The sequence below is a fragment of the Dermacentor andersoni genome, chromosome 1 (assembly GCF_023375885.2).
Source record: "Dermacentor andersoni chromosome 1, qqDerAnde1_hic_scaffold, whole genome shotgun sequence".
Classification (NCBI taxonomy): domain Eukaryota; kingdom Metazoa; phylum Arthropoda; class Arachnida; order Ixodida; family Ixodidae; genus Dermacentor; species Dermacentor andersoni.
Genome location: NC_092814.1, coordinates 272,607,511 through 272,631,832, shown reverse-complemented (window position 1 = coordinate 272,631,832; position 24,322 = coordinate 272,607,511). Strand labels below are relative to the sequence as shown.

Here is a 24,322-nt window from a genome sequence, read left to right as displayed (position 1 = left end):
GGCACGTAAAACCCCATAATTTCTTAGTCTTTTTTCGGCTTACTGCAGATGCCCGCGAAATAAAGAAAATACCACGTGACATGTCCGCTTGCGTGCCTTGATTGCAGCGCTGCCAATCACTCCGCGTATAAACGAACATAGCGCTTAGCCGGGTGCGCTGTCACTGCGCTTGCATATCGCTATCGTGAACCGCCGCGAGTGGAGCCCATCGGTGGCGTAAATCGCACTGCCAACGCTTCCGTCACTGCGCTGTCAGCTTTTAAGCGGCAGCGCGCCCTGCTAAGTGCTACGTTCGTTTGTGCGAGAAATGTTTGGGAGCGCTGCAATCACGACGTGCAAGCAGGCATATGACGTGGTATTTTTTTTTTTGTATTTCGCGGGCATCTGCAGCAAGCGGAAAAAGACTTATACCGAATAGATAGAAAGAGAGAAACTGCCTATTTGGATGTTTTGCAAAGCGCTTTACAACTTCTTAATTTGAATATTTTGCCTAGCTTCATTGCTTCAGAAGTTGGTTAATTAATCATGACTAATTGTCTAGTTAAGCAAGAGTACAAAACGTTGTGTGACACACTACATGCAAAAGTGAGCAACATGCATTTGGTCGCGTTGTCTTAGAGTGCATCAGCATATTCTTAAACTCTGGCTAAAGTTAGCCGAAACACCCTGTATAGTGTCGGACTATCCGAACTACAGTAATATCTCGCTTCGCAGTCGTTCAAGGAGAGAGAGAGGACAATGGGTTATTCTACGATATGGCACATTTCGGTGTCATTCATTGCAGTCTTGGTTGAATACCGTGACGTGATGGACTCCGATTGTTTCATTAAATCAGTTACGTGGATGTTTCTAGTTCGTCACTAATTCCTTTAATCTTATATAAATCTCACCACCATGCAGCACGAAGGCCGCTAAGTGAAGGTTATATTTTTGCAGTAAAACTGACAACTGGAATGCAGTTTGGCTATTTTAAACACTTTTCCTGTCTTACTGGAACAGTGCGAACAAGACAAATATAGCGAAGAATTCAGGCTAATTATTGCTGCACAAAGAATTTTCTATCAGAAATTTGGTTCAATAAAGTCGTTTGAAGTCATAAAGACGACTTTCAGACAAATCCGTGTACTGGCCGTCATTCTCATGCTGGATAGATAATAGAGAGATAAACGGGATGGGAAAGGCAGGGAGGTTAACCGGATAAGGTTCTGGTTTGCTACCCTGCACTGGGGGAAAGGTAAGGGGAAATGAAAGACAAAAAAAAAACAGCGGAGAGAAAAAGCGAATTAACAAAAAAAAAAAATGTTGGGATGGTCGCTAACGTCCCTGAGAATTACAGTCTCTCTAATAGGCCACTTGAACGCAAAAATTTCAAGAGTGCCTTCGGTGTCTTGTGGTGTGACGACTGCATAGGTCGGCGTTCCATGACTGTCCGCTCCGACAATGCTGGCTTTACCCATTACATGTGTGCTGTGACGGCGGGCAGAGACAGCATAGCCGCCAGATTTCATTTCCTTTCTAGTACGCCTAGTGCGTAGGTTTGTGGGACTGCGGTTCAAGGCGCGATATGTGCACCAATAACGACTCATGCGTCCCTTCTCTATCAATGCCGAGGAAGGCGCGCGTAATTGCGCTAGCGCCATGCGCCCGAGTCGCGGACGTCGCGCGAGAGGCGTGCGCAGTCGCGATAGCGACGTCACTGCCAAGGCGTCAGCGACCAATGGAACCGAAACGGATGCCGCCCTCGAGATTGCGCTTTTTGTTCGTCAGCAGCTCCGACGAGTACAAAGGAAGCAGCCGCGGAGACCTTGTATGCAAAGCCTGCCCTGACAAAGCGGATCCCACCACATCGGAGCCAAAGGTGAGTTTCACGCGTCCGCGCTGTACTATATTTACCCAGAAACCACGCGACCCGCTATCGGGCAACTACACTTCCTTCGAAGCGAAGAGGTGGAAGAGTTCCCACGACCGATTCACTGTAATGTTGGAAAATGGCGGCGAAAATGCACTGGTGCTGTGGCCAGCCATTCACCGTAGATATTGCAGTGCGCTTCCTGAAGTCCAGTATTTATTTTCAAGTCTCAAATGCGCGTACGAACGTCTCCCACAGTGAGAATGAGCTAGCAGTTTTCGAATCGATTCCGCTTCTTTGATTTTTTTTTTTTCTGAGGTGTGAGAACCGAGACGAAGAGTGGGAATAACTCCCATGCACCCCGATCCGCACTCCGCGTCGAGGTAACTGCAAACAACAAATTTACACGAGGACTAAATTAGCGGGAATGCGAAGGAAAATGAGCAAGAAGAAGAAGAAAAAACTACGAACTTATGAAGGTTGAATTATTTACATGTGTCATTAGAATGCAAAATAATTGCGTAAAAACGCCCTGTTGACCCTGGGTGAATGTTTGCGTTCAAGAAATCGGCACGAGAAATCGTCTAAAGCCTAGTACATTTTTGAAAAAGGAACAGGAGGCAGGCCGCTTGTGATCATGAAAGGGAAATTGTCATCCGCCGGACGGCAGCAATCAGCTACCAGGAAACCCCGTACGGGTTCTTCAGAAAAAGCGTCCCAGTTGAACAATTCGTCCTTCCTTCGAAACCCATACTCACGGATAGAGAAGGGTGGCTGAGAATGCCTGGTGACTTGCAATTGGTCTTTTTGCAAGAACTCCGCCCCCCCCCCCCCCCGTTCTGCATTTCCACAAAACTCATTTGTTTGCAGCTTGTGGTGTCTTGTATCGGCGTTAAAAGACATATTCAACTTATTTTTCGTCTAAAGCAACGAGTACTGCAAGTACAAAAGCTGACGTTTTGTATTTCCTCAGAATGTTGTCTCCCTACATCCCTGTCTTAAATATGACAGGTTTCGATAGTTCACCGCATGCAAAAGGGTGAGCTGTCTTTTTCGAGAACGAAGACCAGCGAAGCAGTGAAAACCTTTTTTTGTTTTGTTTCCTTGGCTGAGATGCAGTGTGACAGTGAAATGAAGACAGCAACGATGCCGGCAACACTGGAAAACAGGCCACTGTCACCTTCTGCCACATAAGGTCGCTAATATCACCCAGACTTTTCGAGAGGGAAAATAATGTGATAAAATTTGAATCGTCAACGTTTGGGTGGTGATTAGGTGGCTTAGCGTTTTATAGCTAAGTAGGAGGTTGCGAGTTCAATTAAAATCCGCGGAGGCCCCATCTTGATGTGGGCTGAATGCAGAAACGCTCGTGTGACACGCTTTGGGTACACGTTAGAGAAACCTAGGTAATCAAAGTTAATCCGGTGCCCCACTACGGTGTTTCTCAAAGTCCGTGTCTCACTTTGGGACCATTATAAGCCACATAAATCAATCATTTGTTGCGCGAACTGAAGTTATGCGCTGATAGGATAAGTTCCAGCTTTCTAATTGTCTTCATTTCTCTTAAGTCGACTGCGAAATACATGGAAATGATTTTATATATGTAGCAGTTTCAACCCCGTTCAATTATTCCCAAGGCTTCCAGAGAATGAGGTTGCATAGCCTCTGAGAGGTTCTGCAACATCTTCTGTTCTCAGTTAATACACATTCGTCGTGGCGAGACTAGCAACCCATATTTTGAACTTTTCAAAAGTAGCGTCATCGTCAAACAGGGGGCAGATCAGACTATTTATATGCATCTCTTGTGTTGGTAGTGATGTATACGGTTTGGCTATTAGAGCGAAATCGAGACCGGGATGAATGTTCCAGACGGTGGCAAGTTTCGTTTGTGGTTTTCAGAGCATCAGCAACATAAGGAAACAAAGAGGGGAAAAAAAAACGAGGAAATGTGAACTGACGAGAAATTAATGAAAATGCCACGAATGAATTGACGGACGAAATAATGGAATTCACAAACATGACAACAGTGCTACGTCGCGCTGAAAATGCACGTGTTTTAAAACTCCGGGCGTTAGACAACCGACTTGCGTAAAATGAAGGCACGAACAATGTCACACTGAACCCCTCCGAGCGGAAAGACTTCTTGACAGTTAAAACAGAGGCCCACGAAAAAATGTGCTAATGCTGTGGTCATACCGCGCTCTTTTTCTATCCCATCGTTACTTCAAAAGGACAGATTGATGGGCTAGTTGGTAGGGCATCATGTACAGTGCAGCGCCGACGGAACGCTAGTCTATTCCATTATCTTCTGGGAAAGAGTTCGTCAGCCTGACGGGCAGGTGTCTTAATAAGCGATTACGGGAATATCAGAATATCTACATTTTGCGCGCTGCGGATGTAAGCCTTTGTTTCATCGCACACAAGGTCAAAGAAGCTGATCAGCTGACTAGGAAAATGAAAGAAGCCACAGAGATTAACAATAGAAGTGATAATTGCTTCAGTCGCTCACCTGTTTTTTTGCCAGGAAAAGAAATCCTGTTTGTTTCCCAATTGTTGCTTGCGACGGGTGGTTTTGCTGGGTTGTTTGATTTGCGCTCTTTTCTCCATTCGTTTTGTTGTGCGATGATATATATATATATATATATATATATATATATATATATATATATATATATATATATATATATATATATATATATATATCGTCCATTGATGTAAAGGAAAATTAAATGTATTGAAATTTAAATAGAAAAATCCTGTGTGATAAAATGCTCACGTGCTTTCGTCGTCGCGTGACTATCTTTCTGTGGCCTTTTATGTTTTGCTTGAGCTACACTAAAGATGACATCATTACGTCCCTAATTTTTTAAGTCTTACGCGCATAAATGCCCAGCCTAGAACATTTGACACTCACTCAAAACTCAGGCATAGAATATTGTATTGCGTCCTGCTTGGATATGTCGTTTCACATATGCTTTTCACATATGCTTTGACTGCTTTTTCTGTAGCCGCGCAGATAAATGGGTTGATATTAGAATTAGTAATTGTACTGGGAAATATAGTGCATTGGTTGTGATGTATGGTGGATGGCGAAATACTTCTGGAAATATGTACTTTATGGGAAACCATTATTTTTTGAAGCAAATGAAAAAATGTGTTTCAATTTGCTCGGCTTGTCATCTCATAGAATGTAAGATGACAAATTTAGTAAATGGAGCAGAGTGATAACAGCTCTAGAAGGGTGCATTCTGTCGAGAGGGGGTTATTCGTTCTGCCGCGGACTCCCATGACATGAACGGGACCTTGATTTACACACACTACGAAAAAGAGACCGTGCCACGGCGTTCCGGAAGAAGAGTCCCTGTGAAATGTATCGATACATGTACACAAGTGCAAATCGAGATTGTATACGTAAAACATGATGCAGAACCACAGCTTGGCAGGCTCTGAGCGACGCGACGACACGCCACACACTAGTGTTAAGTTTCTGCATCTAACTTTTTTCTTCAGAGCGACCAGCGGCGCCGTTCAATTTCGTTTTCGGCAATCTGACATACCTCGAAAAGGTTGCGATATGTGAGAAACAATGATTCGCTTTTCGAAAATCCAGCTGCGACATAAAGCATATCGTTACTCGCTTATGACGCAGCAGAAAATTGGAATGCAACAGGACCGCTTTCTGCGTCTGCACAGACAGCTATTTCATTAACTTCGTGTAAAACCTAGAAGTGAAACTATCGTGGTATGCCATTCAGAAATTCTTGCCGAGGCCTACTAAGGCGATAACTGGCAGCGTTAGTAATGGATGAACGCCAACGCGGACGATGAGTACATACGCGCAGCTGCATGCGAGTTTCTTGTACAGAAAGGCACCGGGAGGAAGTTGACATTTTGTGCCCACGTCATTGCATCGAATGGCTTTGGGCGCCGACGCGTGTGCAAGCAAACGAGAAGGGTCCGTGTATGCCTTAGCGTAAAAGCTAAGCCACCGTTTTATTTAAGCAGTAAACGGAAATCACAAAAGAAGCTCGTCTTACCTCGTCGCACCAGCACACAGTGCAAAAGAATAAGAAACAAGATAAAAATTAACGGAGATACCAGCGCCCGTCTCCACAAAAAGTTCTTACTCAAGGACTTTTCCTACGAGAATCTTCTAGCCACTCCTGGCACAGGGCATGTTAGTAAAGGCGACCAGCGAATGGCAAATAGAGACAAAGACTTCACGAACAAAAAGCTTCGTGAATTCGGCCTCATGTCTGCTGTGGTGTTCACAAAATTCATTATAAGTGTAGGATTTCCTGTGTCACCAGGCTTCATGCTGAGACAGAAAAATATACAAAAAAAAAAAAAAAACAGGCAAAATTCACAAATGTCTTAGTTTTTGATTGCTTTTTTTTCTAATGCTCGTGCCCCGTCGCTAATAATACATGCAGCATCAGGATCGGTTAGAATTTGCTCCAGCGTAAGAGCTTTTCTTAAATACGGGCCAGTCTGCTTGTTTCATTGGGCAACGCAATGACTTAGTCTTAATGGCAGTGCCCTAATGCGGTGATCATTGACCAGTAACGCAGTTCCACCGCATTTTAATTGTAAAGGACGCATTCATCCCCTTTTCTAGGCTTTTCATATGAGGCATACGTCGAACATAGTAGAAAACGTAGCAAGGAAAGAGCCATGCGGAGCTCAGATAGGGAATACTTGCAATACACTTGAAACTTTATATCACGGCTCTCTTTTCTGCAATGCAAATTAACGACGAATCACGCGGTCATACAGGTTCAAGCACTTGCCATAACTAATTGCAGCCTCGACAGTTGAGAAACGGAACAACTTAACCGCTGTACATATGCGTGGGTTTTTCCATGTTAATGAGACAATCAACCAGTTTCCAGACATGTATGGTCTGAGCAGAAGGACAAAAAGAAAACAGAGAAAAGCGACTATACCGACATTGTTTTTATATTATGTCTCACAAACACTAAAATGAACCTTTCATGTATTACCTGCAGATACGCGATCGGCGATTACGTCGCTAATCATGTTCATTCCAGCTATGCAGATCCGTGAAGAATGGTACAATTTTGAGCGTGAAAATTAACCTCGTCCTGCTTCAAAATAACTATTTGGCGCCTTCAGCAGGTTCACACAAATTCACGTGATTTTCACAAGGGCCGGAATCCTTTTCACATAGCAATCCCAAATGCGTTCGCAGCCAACATTTGTCATGTCTGAAATGTTCCTTAGCAACTCTCTACGCCACTGCGCAGCAGCCTGTTTTGCCGGGATAGTTTTGGCCCATCAGCCTCTTTTCTTATAGGGAATAATGACTCTGTGAGAAACGGTGTCTTTTGGCAGAACTGAGCGGTGCCCTTAAGACATACGCAGCTTGTTGTCTCCACTAGGAAGGAAAAGACACCGACAACTGTACCCTTCCCACGACTGTCGTTCTTTCCGAAAGGAAAATTTTGCCAAGTTCACGTGCCTTTTGCCCCGGAGGGTAGAGTTACTTTCTATGTTACGAGATGACTCGAAGTGTTTATTCGCGTATACGAGCAAGGACACTACCAAATGCTAATGTTGCTGGTTGGCGCATTGCCACCACAAGACGGGCGTTTCTTACCGGTCTTCGCGTTTCTTGAAAGCCTGTCTCATGGATTTATTGACGTCCTAACTTTGAACCTGCCCTTGGTAATGTTTGAGTTCGAGTATATTTCCCATAAAATGCACGTTGCGAAAATTGTGAAGCATAGCAGAAAAATATATTCTACTTAAGAAGCTCGACTGGCCTTGCTTCCCAGACAACTCAGCAGTGACCGGCGAAAACAAGGCATCTGTGCTCAAGTTTGTGGTTAAAAGATTGCTACGAAGTTTTACACAGCCATTAAACAATACACACAACAAATGATGTGTCACACTCCAAGATAAGATTACCAAAAGGAAATAAAGGAAAACATATTGCCATCATAAGTTGAAGTACATTAAGTGTAATTTGTACCCTTACAGACAACAAGTAGTCCTATGAACGTCAACTTTCTTCCCAGAAAACGGTTGAAAAGGGACCTTCCTGAATGATAATGCCTATACTAGCTGATAATAAAAAGCTAGCAAACTGCTGTCTCAGTATGCACAGAATTGGTAACTGTACGTGGTCACAGCACACTTGTAATGCTCACTTTCTTGGAAAGCTAGTAAACTCTACTATGTGAGCAGTAAACTGTGAAAAATGCTGCAGTAAATAACGGGAAATACATTGACAGCTCGATTTCCAAGAGTTTAACCGTCAAAATGACTGCGGGCCGTCATTTTGTAAGGTGTGCACCACGACGTATTTCACATCGCAGCTAATCGAATCGCGTTATTATCTGCAATTTCTTTTTTTATGTGGTACTCTCGACTCTCTCCTTCCGTCTTTGTTCACAGCGATGGAAACGTCTTGTCGGAATAGCGACGTTGGCTTATAAAAAATGATGAAAACATTACAATTCATGTGACGGCTGGTTTTTACAGTATAGCTAAACGAAAAGGTTCAACAACTGGTAAGTAAGACAAGTTAATTTTGTGAGGTTGTGGAAGGGAGAGTGGGAGTTTTATTCTTTAAAGAAGAAAAAAAAGAGGTGTCGTTAGCTTACCGGCAGTGAGGTAGCAATGGTACACCCTAGAAAAAAAGAAAAAGAAAGACAAGAGAAAGAGAAATTGTGGGACAAGGTAACATGGTTTTGCGGCTTAGGGTGGCGTTAGGGCAAGGAAGCCACCAAGCCCATCGACGAGTACGTCCATTGGTAGGAATGAAGGAAAAAAATGGTGTATTGGCGGCTTCAGTTACGGAAGCCCACTCCATGCAGGAGCAAGTTAAACGTCTGAGTTCACATCGGGACCCTCGGCCATTCTTCACGAAAATCTCCGTTTTTTATACCGTCGTCTTCCCTACGCGAGACGACTAGGGAGTCTGAAGACTGTCTAGCAACAAATCAGGATCGTCGAATCCGTTGCGATACCATACCCATGCTCGCAACGCTCCGTAGTCCGATGGTGTGGAATATGCGCCAGGATAGCCACCTGCGAATCCAAAGTCGCCGTCAGTCTTCGGTAGCACTTGATGTTGATCCACTTCATCATTAGTTCAGGCCATCAGGTAGTGGTAGTGGATTTTTGTGGACCCGTGATGAGTCGGTGTCCACGCTACATTGACGTCTAGATAGGCGCTGATGGTTGAGTGGGGGTTTGCCTCGTGCCAAAAGTCTAATTATGCCTTTGTGGTGTTGAGACATAACAATGTGCTTAACAACGACAGCGACGACAGGCAGATGAAAGCGCCTGAACGATTATTTTTCTCTGCATATGGCGCCGAAGCTATCTGAAGACAATGATATCTGCATTATTGCTCTGCATCAAACATCGATTTATGTATATAACAAGGTAATAGACTATAAAACCATGGCCAGGCGGCGCTACTGCGCCTCCTGACAGCGCCCCAATGTGGAAACGCCAAGCAGCGCGGTCGCGTCGTGGCGCAGTCTCCGCATTGTTTACAATGTGCCGTTCGCGCTTTTCTTCGCTGCTCGTTCTCACGGCGTTCAGTTTTCGACAGCGGCAGATCGCCTGCTTGCGCAACAGCGATGCAAAGATTGCCGTGCGGTTTCAAGAAGGTTGCCGACGCCGACAGCTTTTTTTCGTGGCGGCAACCTCACGATAGGGGAGCGTCTGCTTCCGAACGTGTACGGCGTCGAACAAATTGTGGACGGTGATGTGAGAGTGAAAGCCAAGTGCGTGTCACAGGTGTCCGACAAGATCGTAGACGACGTCGAGTTAGAGGTACGCACCATGTTCAGAAATTTAGCCACATTTATTTCAATTACAACGTAAGTCACACTGGCAGCAGGAACTTCTGTTGTCATATACTACTCGATGACTGCAGATCCACTGGGCTGCTTCTTGACGGTTCCGTCACTTCACAAAGGCATGTTCTGGAGTCTGTTTCACACGTGTCTTGCTGTTGAGCAGCAGTACGAAAGCACATGTCCTGGTGGTGCTGACTGCTGAGAAGACTGTTGTGATTGCCATTGGTCTGTTTGGCGCTGCTTCCATCTGCATCGCATATAAATGAAACAGTATGTGTGCCTATTTGTTGTGGGGATTAAATTACTCCCAATAATATGTTTGCAAAGGTAACATTCCTGTGATTGTGTGCATATATTATTCTACAAGAGTGGTACCACTACAAGTTATGATACTTGCACACTTAGATACTTAGAAAGCATGGGCAAACAACAAACATAACGCGCACGTCTCGAGCGGCTGCTTTCCGATCTGCCGCTTCCCGACGCACGCGACGACCGCGGCTTGCATTAAATACGGTCTGCTACCACACAAAAGTAGCGCGCGGCCCCTTTCGTTACCTGCACAACTAGTAATTTAAGTTGCAGCGTTTGGAAAAGGGAAATAATTCTCTAGAGCTCATCCATGCCGATCGCGAGGGAAGGCACAGTGCAATCAAATAAATTCGGGGGTTCTAAGTGCCAAAACCATGCCAAAACCACGAAATCATTATGAGGCCCGCTGTAATGGGAAGTCTCAGGAATAATTTTAACCTCTGGCGGTTCATTAACGTGCACAAAAATCAAAGCACACGGTAACAAGGGTGTTCTTGCATTTTGCCCCTATCGAAATGCGGCCGCCGTGGCTGGGAATCGAGCACGCGTCGTAGAGCTTAGCGGCGCAACACGCATGCATTTACCGCTAGCAAACGGCGGATGCCACCACAATTCAACAACGCGACACGACTAAACAAACGGCCGTGCACTAAAAACAGGCATATGACTATTCCGCTTTCAAGATATTACACGCGAATGCGAAAGTATGATACTTACTTGACTCGGCGCACTGCAGTTATCCATGCTTGTCGTCTGCCCTTCTCGTACCACTTCCCCGGAAATCTGTAGAACTTCACGGGTGGCGTACGACCTTTTGTGTTTTCGAGGCTGCTGTGGCAATCAACAACACATCAGTATTGCGTGCCGCCTTTCCTGGCTGGTGAGGTCGCACTCGGCATCGCAAAAACCACGCGCACGAGCGCTCCCGCCGTACAGAACACGGGCGCGCGCTTGCGCAGCGACGACCCTCGAAACTTCCATCGGTCCGCTAGGGGAGCATTCGGCGCTGGTGCCGCGCGGGCAAACTTTAGGTTGCCTCGTCTATAGAGTGTGTTCGCTTTACAGTTTTTCCCAAAGTGTGGGACAAAATACATGGGCGTTCCAGTTACTATTGTGCTTCAGTGCATAAAAGAGCGTTTTGTTAAAGAAAATGAGTTGAACAACAGCGCATACTAAAGGAGAGTATGCTGGAGCATATATCGAAATTGGTATCATTCTGGGAATTCATTCGAAGTGGATACGCCTTGAAAACTCACCGGCTACAATTCGTAAATTGCAATATCTGCCATAAATAAGTTAGTAATTAAGAAGTTAGTGAATTTTTGTTAATTACTTGAATATGTGTTTTGATTTCTCGTGCAAGTAAATTTCGCCTCTCTGAATAATGGAGCTCCAGGACTGTTATCTGCAATTGAACATTTTGGAAAAATCTGTAAAACTTAAAAATAACCATCCCATATATTTTGACGCCCTACTTCTTTCTGTACCATGCTTCAGTGAGGTATAGAAGACGTATTGTTTTCTTCGACTACAACAAATAAGAGAAAACGGATGAGACGACTTCCAGGAACAAGGTTACTTCACCTTTGTCGTGTTACGTTTGAGCAAATGCGTCTTCTACTACAACTGCCTGCAAGTGAAGTTCACAAGACAGTCAAGCTCAAATGCTGCATGTGAGGTGTCTGTCATTTTATTGCACGCTCCTAGGAATATGCCCAATCACCTCCCGTATGCATCTTTTCAGCCGCCTTTGGCCTCAGGTGAGGCGTTATGTCAGAAAAGCTTTGTCTTGGGAAACGTTGGTTTCAATCACCGTATTGAAATGACCTTAAATCAAATGGTCATAAGTTTCTTGGAAAATCGGGTAGGCCAATTAATCACACTTCAGTAAACAGCGCAAAAACGAGACTCGGAAAAGGAGCACACCAAGGCACTGTGTCGTGTGCTCCTTTTCTGTGTCCCGTTGTTGCGCTGTTTGCTGAAGTACGTGTTCGTACCAACAAGCCCGGCTAGCCACCATTTTGAATTTGAATTATTCTTTTTCGCTTGCTGCGAATTAAGCGGAAGTTGGATAAATGAAGTATGAATACTTGCGAGCCAAGGCAACAAAACGAATAGAAGCTCGCTTACAATTTTTGAAGCAGAGCATGCTAGTTCCTTTTTAAAAATTTGTTTGAACTAATGGGATTTTCGAATTACTGAAGTCCCACTAATTGCGAGCTAACTGTATCAGACAGGTGTGCGTGGAAACGCTTTTAACTCTGCCTAAGCATATTACAATTTAAATGCGCAAGCAGCGTAGGCTTCAAGCACAAGTGCACAGTCAACTGCCTCTTCCCAGCCACACACATACTGTGTGTGAATTCAGCCCCTGATCAACCGAAAGTGGCGCCTGATACTTTAGTAACAGAGTGCCCTTGATATGAGTACGTATGAGTATTTGCTTTTTGTTGTTTATACCGCTACGCCGGCGTTATCTCAAAGGAAAGCGTGTTTCTTGAATGACGCCGATAATCTGTCGTGAACATCGTAACCTTTGGCAGGGAGTGCGCCTGGACACGGACGATGATCCTGCCGATAACCGCGCTGCGGCTGGCGGTCGCGGCCGCCGTGGAGAACGTAACCACTCCGTTGCCGGGAGACTTCCCCGATGGCGACGTCATCATTTGGCGCCGAAGCGACGAGGGCGCCGATAACTCGTCGTGGCTGCCACCGCCTCTTCCGCCGTCCTTTGTTCCGGACAAAGCGGACGCGGGCTTCTCACCGGACTATAACACGCGAATAAGGCTGCCCCAGAACTCGACCGATGTGCTCACCGTCGCGGATATCGCTGAAATCGAGAGTATGCTCGTTAGGCTGAACGAGACAACGAATGGTACGTCATTGGACGACAGCGAGAAGCCTGCTGAGGTGAGTTCGAAAAGACGAGACCGTTGGGAGGCCGCGCCTGTCAGGGGTTTAAAATGAGCGGGTTATATTTGAATGTTGACGTGAACTGTTAGGATGGTCACGCGGGAACGAGTGCTGCCGCTCTGCAATTGTCCGGTGAGCAAGAATACGCCCATTTTCGACTGGTGCCACGTGCTCAAGACTGATCGGTACAACAACACACAAACGCGCGCGCACGTTTAGTTTAGGTGGGTGCGTGTGCGCGTGTGCGCGCGCACGCACCCACTTTCGTTGTGTGTTGCATTGGCACGCTTCTACGATAATGCGTACTTTCCTTCTTTGGCCTATCCACTATACGGCAGACTATGCACGACTTTCCCATATGTGCATTTTCGTTTCCTGCTTTCATGGTGTTTAAATTTTCAATATTTATGCAAGCACCCTTCCTTCCACAATCTCGCACGGAATGGCCAGTGCAACAGAATGAGTAAACAATGTATAAATGAGCGGTTAAAATTTAATTGGACGTTGTTGTCCTTTGTCATGCGACAAATGATTATATATGCGCGTTATAAAGGAGCTGTATCATTATTATATGCGTACTAGTTTGAGTCACTCGGCAGAAGACAAGATTTCTGCAGCACAGAAGGGGGCACATTGGGCTAGTTGGTAGGCTCACATTTTTTGTTACAAACTAAACGACTTCTGTAGTCGTTTCGTTCGTACAGAAAAGCAGCCAAGCCCGAGCGCTCGTGTTTGCCTGTTGTCGTTTGATTTTCCATTTCGTGTTAGGCGCCCTTGGAATAAAACTACTGTCTGCAAAGCTGACTTTCTCAGGGATTTCTAAATTCATTATTCTTTTTTTTTTTACAGCGAAGCAGTTAGCCTTTACTTGGTCGGCGTTTTTCGTGTCCGCGTCCGTGAGAAAAAATGTGGGCCGATTCCGGCGACAGTGCAGAGCCAGGAGCAGTGGCTCGTATCCCCGTAAGGCAGAGGCTTCAAGCAGTCAGCAAAGGGAAGCGAACAGTGCATACATTCTTCGAAATTACGCATACAACATACAGAACAGCATACGTTTCAATAAAGAACAAGCACAAAACGATCATCCGAACCACATAAGTGGTCATAAGGTGCTCCTGATAACAATGCGATAGCGCTCCCCGCATGCGTTTCCCGATAAAGACCACTGTTGCGCAAGCTGCCGGGGCGGGGCGATGGCAGCTTACGACGTGGAAAGTGACGTCCCCAGCCTTTCGTATATAAAAGAACCAGCCTAGCCACTAATTTCTGCAGCACCGATATGGGCGGCCGCGTGCTGTCGAAATTACTATTACTCCCAGTACTACAATTGCTCTAAATTACCTTTACTACTGTTACTATAAAGCAATAAAGCATTGCATACACCCCTCACCAGTTGTAGTGGCGGTTTTGAACAGCTTCGCTGAACATCCGCTTTCGCAGGAACGGGGTGGCGAGTAAATTTTTTTTCGTAACCAAGCTACAGTGCCGACCAATGGGCACAAAGAGAGTAGATTCTATGGAAGGGGCACCACAGTAAGAGGAATACTCGTGAAATAAAGAGGTCATCATAAACATTTTGACGTCCTCGCAATTCACTGGAGGAGATAGATCGGTCACAAATGGGTAAGTTTATGCTTCCCTGTGCGCCTAAACCGGACCGGATCAAAACATTGAAAATATTTCTCAAGCTGTACGTATGAACTAAATAGGGGCAGCATAAAAGACGCTGGATACGGAATATGCAATTCTTACCGCTTCACGACTGCAAGAAATATTTGCGCCTGTAGACTATGCAGTCGTGCATAGTCTGCCGTATAGTGGATAGGCCAAAGAAGGCAGGTACGCATTATCGTAGATGAAGCATGCCAGTGCACCACCCAACGAAAGTCAATACAGCTTATACTATATTGTAACAGATGTCGTTGTACAAACCACATTTTTCATCGAGATAATGACAATAAATAGACCACACAATTCAAGGCAAAAAGAAAAAGATAGATTCTAGCGTTGCAAGCACGGTAGTACGTATACGTAACAACCGGGTGAATGTAAAGGGAAACAAGGTAATAGGGGAAGCAACTCTTTGTACAAGGTGCGTTCATCTAAAAAACAGCAACTAGGTATGCATGATGAAAACATGGTAGCGAATTATTCGCAAGAGAGTATCACCGACAAAACGATATTAATGAGGAAGAGTAATAAGCATTCTTATAACTATATAACTGCTATTCACATAACCATTTTTCAACTTTTGAGAGAGAGATGCCTAAAGATGCGGTGCTTGAAGCCCCATCGAAGTTATTACTATCTGCCAACACAATAAGAAACTATAAAATTTAAAGCTATGACAAGCTACGCAACAGCGCGCAAGTAGACTGTTAACGCAAGTGACTCCATTAAACAACGACTGAGTGAAAGCTTCAAGGAGCACCTCCACTTAAGAACTACGTTCAAAGTGCGTGTAGAAATACTAAGTTCTGTAATTTCCATTGAGCCTTGTCATAATGATTAGTATATTAATCATACATTTATATTTGCAAAGGAAGAAATTGGATGCTAATTTCTTCAAGATTTGAGAGGCACATTGGGAGAGGTATTGCAGGCTTTCAAGTATACCTTACTGCGGTTAATTATAGAACGGAGGCTGTCTTTAATCCAAACAAACTAGTAATGACTGTACCACAAATGTGACTTGCAATGACAAAAAAGTTGCGGTTGTATCGGCGTATTTTTAATGCAATGCCTGTGCGCCTGTCTTATGCGCAATAGCAACAGCTGACATTACCGTAACCTCCATCCCCTTTCCTTTCTTTCTTCTTTATTTTGCCCTTTTAATGCGAAAGCTTCTTGTTCTCTCATCAGCGGTGCCAGCTTGGTGGCGATGCTATTTCTTTACTGAAGACAGTGAGAAGTTGGTACGTAAACATATGTAAGTAAGAAATGTGGGCCGAGACACCCAAAAAGAGTTTATTGGAAAGCATACAGTTGTTGCCTTGGAATTCGAGTCAATGCAATTAATTCGTTTGTGTCGATTCATTGCAGAAATTTCAAACGAACAAACGAAATGTACAGGTTATAGTCCTTTTGTTGCGGTTGAGCAGAAAAGCAAAACCGGTTCAGGGCCTTAGTAAAGTTGTCCTAGTTTTACTCGGAAGAAATTTATCAACACTTCTGAGAGCATATTTTTGTTCCTCTTCACACTGATTTCGCGCTCGACATTTATCGATCATTTGACCAACGTTTTGACAGTGTTCATAAAACGTGGTGAAGACGAAGATGGAAGGATCACATAGGGCAAGACGGGCGGCCTTCTTGTCGTATGTATTCCTTTCGTCTTCGTCTTTAGCGCGTCATATGAACACTGTCCAGATGGACCAACTCGCCCAAATCAATGTGTTGTTGCGACCAACTTTTGTTCTATTCGCAGCGCGTTCGACGCTCGATCGACGACGAATACGAAGAGGAAGACGATGACAATTCCATCCCGTCGTCGAAATCTCAGGCGAGTCCAGAGATTTTTCCACAGCGTACGTCCGCTCCTGGCTACTCGGGAGACGCTCAAATGAGGCCAGCGCCGCAGATGGACGACGCATCTTCGGATTTCTTCGGCAAGTTCCTCGACGGCCTCAAGGATGCAGATCATGTGGAGGAAACTCCCGCCGCGCTAGCTGAGCCCGAGTTTGCCGCGACATCCTCGGCGAAGGACACAGACGATGAGCAGGTAAAGCACGCACGCACGCACGCACACACACACGCACGCACACACACACACGCACGTACACGCACGTACACACACACACACACACGCACGCACGCACATATTCCTCACTAATGAATAACAAGAATATTAATAGTACCTACTCTACGCTATATCTCTCAAATTGATATCAACTATTTTTATTCACTTAATATGTTCTCAGTTTACAAAATTCCCTTGAAGTTTCCTTCCCTTCCAAACCAAACGAAGCCAAAGACTTACACTACAGCCCGATTCATGGCTTATTCCCCGTACAGGGTTGGACTATATCACCTGGGAACAACAAACAAGCCAACCTGGGAAAGAACATTTTTGTGAATAAGGGTCGCGAAGATAACCTTCTTGCGTCCCAAATGATGACAAGTCTGTAGACCTTTGAATATTTAATACAGTTCACCAGTAATTATCTATTAGTGAAATAAAAAGAAGTTTATTCGTTCCCCTTGTTGAGATTTCGAGCTTACAAAAAAAAAAAAAAAAAAAGAGGGCACAGCACATTATCTAGTTGGTGAAAGTTACTTTCTGAGCGCATCCATTTGTTTTGTGTTTTCCAAGTATACCGTCTATTTTTCTTTTAAGCTCTGAAAATGTATTTTTATACCGAATTGAAGGAATAATAATAAGATATCGCGAGGTTTGCATTATGGCTGCTGCTGCGCAATCATTTTTTTTCCCTCTGTTGAATATGGGGAGGGAAGACCACTCATTTGTTTTTGCATTCTCAGCGCAGCATACTTTAACGAGAACCAGGGCACACATTCACAAAGAAGTTATTGCATTAAAATTGTGTGTAAGAACACATTCAAATCAATTGTCACATCAGGCATGTTATTATTCGAGAGTGCCCAGGTCAATGTAAAAGAAAAACGCGCATACGAACTAAAAACTTTTTAATTGCGTGCCAGAACAGTAGGAACGTCAATAAAGACTATCAAATGTTCAACACACAGGCCTGTACGACTACATCTGCAGAAAACTGTGAACGAACTAAGTTTTTGAGCTATACGCTGCTTCAAACTTGGTGCGACTTATTATTAAGATCGCAATCTCAGAGAAGTGTCGCGAGCGCAAGAAAAATATAAATGTTCGTCATCAGGCGTGGCACAAGGGCCTTCGAAAGCACTTGTTTGCCAAAACAGAGGAACTGTTCACAGCACCTAAGGACAACGATTTCAGCGCGTACAATTATTTCAAGTTATGTTGAATGAACGAGAGTAAAAATTATTCGATAAACTTTTTCTTCCGCTCACTTGTTTTCCTTCTGTCCCGCATTACAGACGGTTTCAAGTGCACATCTTGCATGGTGTCACATCGTCCCGAGTACGCCTCCATGCCTATCGCAGCCGTGTATTAGATACGACACTCTCAAGTTATCTTCCTGTTTCTTTTTGAACACAAATCTTATCTTTTTCGCGTCGAGTGCGTTTCTAGCCTCTTTCATCAGCCGAGCCCGGAGACAGTGCAACCTAAATATGTGAGCCGATATACGCTATTGGGTGTGTGCGTGTGTGTTGTCCCTGAGGCCGTTGGTCACCGTGATGTTTTTAAAACATGCACAAAAACGCTTGTCAGCACTGATTGCTGTCACATTGTTACAACAATGGCGCTCACAAAATTATTTGTTTTTCACGTCATTCTAACAGCTCGCCATGTCGCATTCTGTAATGAGCAGTGGCGCTGACACGGCGAAAGTTTGTACAGTCGACCAGAACGTACGCAGGTGTCAGTCGCAGACCGTATGATTCGGTTACCCACAGCTTTATTGGTCCTGCACAGATTTCTTAACATCTCATGAGGTTAGAACGGGAACAAATTTACAGAGCTTAAGACCGTGCGGGGAGAGCAAGAGAGGCAGAGCGCTGACTAACCACCACTCGTGTATCGAGGGGAATGCAATGTATACGAAAAGAAGATACAGCGCAGAATACCAACGAATACATGGTATCTCCGCAGAGAAAGAACCGCCATCGAAATCATCGCATCACATGCCTCGTTGTAACAGGCTTTCACGTGTTTAACAAATAGATAATGTCACAGCTAGGCAGAGAAACAGAGGATACACTGACGCAAGACTTTCCGTCGGAACGAATTAAATGCGCTTCGCTAATCTCACGTGCTTTTTTATATCTTTTTAAGACTGCGCACTTATCAAGGAGACGCTGACGACCACTTTCTTTGCAGTGATGGGATAAATGGCTAGCCACAGAGCCCTTAGGCGAGTATGCGTGCTCTCTGAGCGGGTCATTCAAATATCGGCCTCTTTTGCCGGTGTTGTCTATCGTGCTCTCACCGCCTCGTCTCAAGCGCTGTTTGCTCCCATTTTAAAGATGTACCAATCAGCCCAATTTAGCACACTCCTGCGTCTCTGGGGACGTTCTTTCTTTGTGCGTTCTAGTCTTCGGTATTTAGGTGATATACATACTCCTAGCACCAAGAAGTGTTTGTTGAAGCAATTATTTAAATAAGATTTATGAAAATATTAGTGACAGTGTTCAGTGGTTCTATCAGGCAGGAGAAATGGAAGTGAGCTAGAATTTAAAATAAAAAGAAATATACAAGAGGTGTCGGTAACTTCTCCATCGCCTAGACAAATCAGCGAAATGTTCAACCTTCGTGCACAAGGAAGCCGGAGTAATTAAGCCTCGACACTCAAATTCTGGAACAGAACGGAGCTTTTTGTTAGTGCACTTGACGATCATGCATTCTTCATATAAATTATGGGGTTTAACGTACCAAAACCACTTTCTGATTATGAGGCACGCCGTAGTGGAGGACTCCGGAAATTTCGCCCACCTGGGGTTCTTTAACGTGCACCTGAATCTAAGTACTCGGGTGTTTTCGCCCCAATCTAAATGCGGCCGCCACGGCCGGGATTCGATCCCACGATCTCGTGAACCCACCACCATAGCCATTGAGCAACCATGGCGGGTCATGCATTTTTCAGAGTGATGGTCACGAATTCTATTCGTAATGACACCAAAAACCATGCATGTGGCTTGCGTGTTTCAAAGAAATTAAAATCAATGCATTGTGATAGTGGAATGAATGGTGTGAGTAAATCTGGGGTATATAGGCCTAAGCAGATCATAAAGCTAGCCATAATCCTTATCTGCATGCGTGGTAAAACAGTTTAAAATCAAATACTGCGGTTTTACGTGCCAAAACCACGATTTGATTATGACAGAAGCCGTGGGCGGGGGGGGTACTCCGGATTAATTTTGACCGCGTGAGATTCTTTAAGTTGGCCCAAAGCACGGGACAAGGGCGTTTTTGCATTTCGCCCCCATCGAAATGCGGCCGCCTGGGCCGGGATTTGATCCCGTGACCTTTTGCTTAGCAGCTCAACACCATAGCCGCTAAGCCACCACGCCGGGACTGCGTGCGTGGTAATCATACAACTTAAGTCAGTAGGGTTATTGGAAGCATTGAAAATTCTACTCGGGGTTTCTCTTGAGTGTGATGGTAACAAAGCAACTAAAATTGTTGCTTGCGGATCCAGACAAAACAAGCGTATGTATTTCGACAGCCACCTGCGCAGTGCCCTTAATATTTCTTGGACGTAAATTGTAAGTTGTGCTGCGAGAAATATGATAAATACGATGTGTACGAGAAAATGCACACTTACGCAAGAAATATGCGATGTACCTCAGCTTAGAAGATTGAAAGTAATGATTTGTCAAGGGGTATAATCATCACGATGTCATGGTGAATTTTGAATAAGAGGCCTGCTTTCTGCCTTTCTTTATAGTGTTTTCGCTTAGAACTCCGCCTACTTATTTATTACCTTTAATTGCGTATTTCCTAAAAAACTTAGGTATGAACACTGCTTTTTCTTTTTCCTTTAAGCATGTGACTTATTGCCGTCTTTCTTAAATGAAAATTTTTTACCTTTGATTTAACAACACGAAATGCACTCTAACTAGTGGCGACATTTATATACACTCAATAATGAGGCTGTCCAAAACGGCTCTTGCGTTTTTCTTTTCCTTTATTTTTTGTGCAGAGAAGAGTTAAAGTGGCCCGGCAGCATCCAATATACTTCAATATAGTTTTGTATGTATGTGAAGTGGAAGGGGAGATAAGAAAGCCTCTGATGATTTTTTTTATTATTAAATAATTACTTCAACTCGTTTTATATAAACGCAGTCATGGAGATTGCACAATTGCTATTCTTACTTTTTGCCACCTTCTCTCGTTCAGATTTCTTAGGACGCCGGCAGATTCAACTCTCTGCTGACAAACTGATCGGGAAGGGTACGCTCGATACGCTGGTGAATCAGGTCGCTGTGCCTTTCTGTTTGTGTCGCGCGTGCCGACTCTGGTGAAGCGCCAGCAAATTGCCGCCCGCCTCTCATTTTATCCACTATTCGGTTGTCCATTGTAATAGCTGCACGAGCTCTCTAACTTACACCTAAATTTTAATCTGTCGCTTGTCAGTCCATACCTGAATCTGTCTGAGGTAAAAAAACATTAACAACTAATAGGTGTCTTGCATTATTCGAACCTTGGTGTGCCGCATGAGAGCTGAGAGCGATATACTGTAGAGCCGCGCCAGTCGCTCCTCGCGGTTGTTTCATTATGCGTTCCCTTACGATGTACAGGGGCGTCGCAACAAGTTCCCAAGGAGGCACGAATCGCTCCGGATATATATCGCGTTTGTGGTTTCTTAGTTTCAGTCGAATTCCGTGGTAAGGCGCAAATGCAAAGAGCTGGCTGTCGTTGACGCGCCTACGTCATTATGTTGCAACACATTACAGTGGTAAAAGCAGCACTTCGTGCTAGAGTTACGTAAAGCGCCACTGATGGCATATGCATGAGTATGTATAACTGCCACTTACTCCAGCTTTTTCGTATATTGTATGTCTCTAGCCTCTTCGGTGGACCAAACACGTAGAAAGTGCAGTTGGAAAACATGGTCTTATATGTGGCACGGGGGCCGCTGGTCACTGGAATGTTCCGGATTTATATAAATATATATTAAATAAAGAAAATTATCCGACGGCCTGGTTCAAACAGAGGACCTCTAGCACAGAAGCCCATACTGTAACCATTTCGCATCGGACGCAGTGCCCCACAATAACATCGTAGTTTTCCCATGTAAGACTTCAGAAATTATTTAAAATTATTTAACGTGTACTCATACTTCAAATTGTGGGCCAATACCGAAAATAGTGCAGTGTACAAATATGGGCTGACTCCAAAGATATAGCACTGCAAAAAAAAAATTAGGCAGTCTGACGCTCCTCCTACTCCCCCCTTTGGAGTGCTGACGTCATAAAGCAATCTGTGGGAAAAGCGCGCCAGAGTAGCGCACCGTCGTCTGTTCACCGATGGCATGCGGCGAGCACGTCCACTGATTCTATATATGGAAACAAAGCTCTGCATGAGCAGTGTTCTGTCTGCGGCGGGTGCTGTGGATCACGCCAATGCGTCAGCCACCAGCTTCCTCTCGCTATCTCCCGATTAGAGAGTCAGTCGCGCCGCACTTTGCTCCGTTAGCAAGATGCCGCACGAGACGAAATGTCCGCGCCAGCCAATATGTCGCGAAATGAAAACATGTGTAGAGCTAATCTCAAATTTTGCATTATAGAGTATCGTAATCGTCGGTGAATTTTGTTTTCTCCCGTCCTTAGGTGAGAGACCGCCGCCAGGCCACGCCCACCCTTCCAGTAACGTCGGCAGACGACGATCTCGTGCAAACTTCAGTGGCCTCTCTAGAGCCAACCACCATTGCACCTCTGGAACAGTCAACTCCTGCCGTTCCCCAGGCAACCACTATTACATCTCTTGAAGTGACTACTCTCGCTGTTCCTGAAGCAACCACCATTGCAACATCCGAACCAACAACTTTCACTATTCCCGAAGGAAGCAGTGAACTCCCGCAGTCAACTTCTCTGGCTACCGAGAAGGCTGCGGAGCAGCCAGGTCCGTCGACCACTCCGCCTGAAGTCGTACCAGAACAGCCGGTCGCGGAATACCCTTCGCACCCAATCCCACCGAACGATTTCTACTCGCAGGGCTTCTATCCTCCAGGCTACTTCCCGCAGGGTTTCTACCCGCAATACCCGCAAGCTGCCTACCCCCAGTACCCCCAAGGTGCCTATCCGCAGTACCGACAGTACCCTCAAGGCCCTTACTCCCAGTACCCGCAAGGCTTCTACCCCAACCCAAGCGGCATCATAGATCCCGGTTTCGCACCCGACCCAAACCGTCAACTTCTGCAGCGGGTTCGCGAAGAACAGAGGCGGAAAGGCGTTGGACAACAACCATGGCAACCACTCGCACATGGTCCCTGGCAGGGCTACCCCGGTGGCTCTGGAATCATCGACCCGGGATTTGCACCACAGCCAGTGGACCCGCTACTGCAAAGAGCCCTTGAGCACCAGAGGCAGCATGGGGGTGGAGAAGCACCTGGAGCGCAGCAAGGGAACCAAATGTCTCCAGAACCACAGCTGAACATTGTTTATGCAGATGGTGGAGCTCAGGGGTATCCTCCGAACGCGCCATTCGGTGACCAGGGAGTAGCAGCGCCGCGTGTGGAGGATACTCTCATTCAGCAAACGCAAGACCAAGCAAGACAGCAGGAGCAGCAGCAAGAACAGCAGAGGCCATTGGCTCCCCAAGTGGAAAACGAGAATCCGCCAGAGGCCGTTACCACTCAGCAGCCTGTTGCTACCGGGAGTAACCGGGAGTAGGAAGGGGTGCATCAGAGGCGCCCATGTCTTCGGCATATTACAGTACCACAGTAATGTTGGAGCCGTATCCCAAATAAAGATTGATCGAAAAGATGTGCTCCTGTCAACAGCGGTCGGAAGAGACTGTCTGTATATGTTTTGGTTGAGGTAACGAAGTGTGTTGCGGCTTTTGTCTGATCGCACGGGAGAATTTCTTTGCACGAAGGGTACAATATGCTTATCTGATAATAATTATGAAGGTTGTCAGGTTTTTATAAGGCTACTCGTACGTGCTGTTAAAAGCAACCTCTGCGTACGAAGTTAGCCGACTGACCCTACTCGAAAGCATAACTCAGACCCTAAATGGTAGTCATACGCTCCTCATCTTTTATGCGAAGGGACATACTCCCACGGAATACACACGCGCACAGAAAAAATAAAACGTTCTAACAAATTGCTGACTGTGGGTGCAATTGACAGCGCCTGTTGCGTGTTTCCGATAAATATTACTACCTTGTAGCAAATGAAAGAGAAATAAACGTATTCGCGTGTTAATACTTATGATCATCATCCTCTTAGGTATACAAGCGAAAGCCATGTAGCGATGGCTACTTCTTGGCACATGCACCGGACGCTCCAAACATCTTTCTCAGAAATTACTAACATTAGTGTCTATTTGCTTGGAATGGTTCGTAAATTCGTAAATACAAGAATAAATCTTAATTAAGCCGCGTCACGCAACACAGCGCTAAACAATAACGGGGCGAAGGAAAATCTTGCTTCAGAAGACATTGAAAAAGAGGGCTGCGAGTGCATGAAAAAGTACTTTCTCCGCCAGCATCTAAAGATGCTCTAATATGCTATAGTGAAAATGGACTTGTCAATTATGAAGTGTCCCCTATGGCTTAAGAGGAAGCTTTAGCTCGGGCTCAGCTCCGACGTAGCCTTTCAAATACATGTAAAACGCAAAAACATTTTCCGA

The 24,322-nt window shown here is 45.1% G+C and overlaps 1 protein-coding gene and 1 long non-coding RNA gene across 2 annotated transcripts; one reads left to right on the top strand and one right to left on the bottom strand.

The window, feature by feature from the left end:
- The first annotated feature begins 1,753 nt into the window (after nt 1-1,753).
- Nucleotides 1,754-23,452, top strand: LOC126547872 (uncharacterized). Its single transcript, XM_050195896.3, has 4 exons — nt 1,754-1,858; nt 12,543-12,909; nt 16,337-16,630; nt 22,300-23,452. The coding sequence occupies exons 2-4, from the start codon at nt 12,565-12,567 to the stop codon at nt 23,359-23,361; spliced, it is 1,701 nt and encodes a 566-aa protein (XP_050051853.1). The 5' UTR covers nt 1,754-1,858; nt 12,543-12,564; the 3' UTR covers nt 23,362-23,452.
- Nucleotides 9,674-11,247, bottom strand: LOC129385506 (uncharacterized). The gene is made up of 2 exons (XR_008613010.2): nt 10,717-11,247; nt 9,674-9,934 (listed from the first exon to the last, which is right to left on the bottom strand). It is a non-coding gene; the product is annotated as an uncharacterized lncRNA (long non-coding RNA).
- Nucleotides 23,453-24,322: the final 870 nt, after the last annotated feature.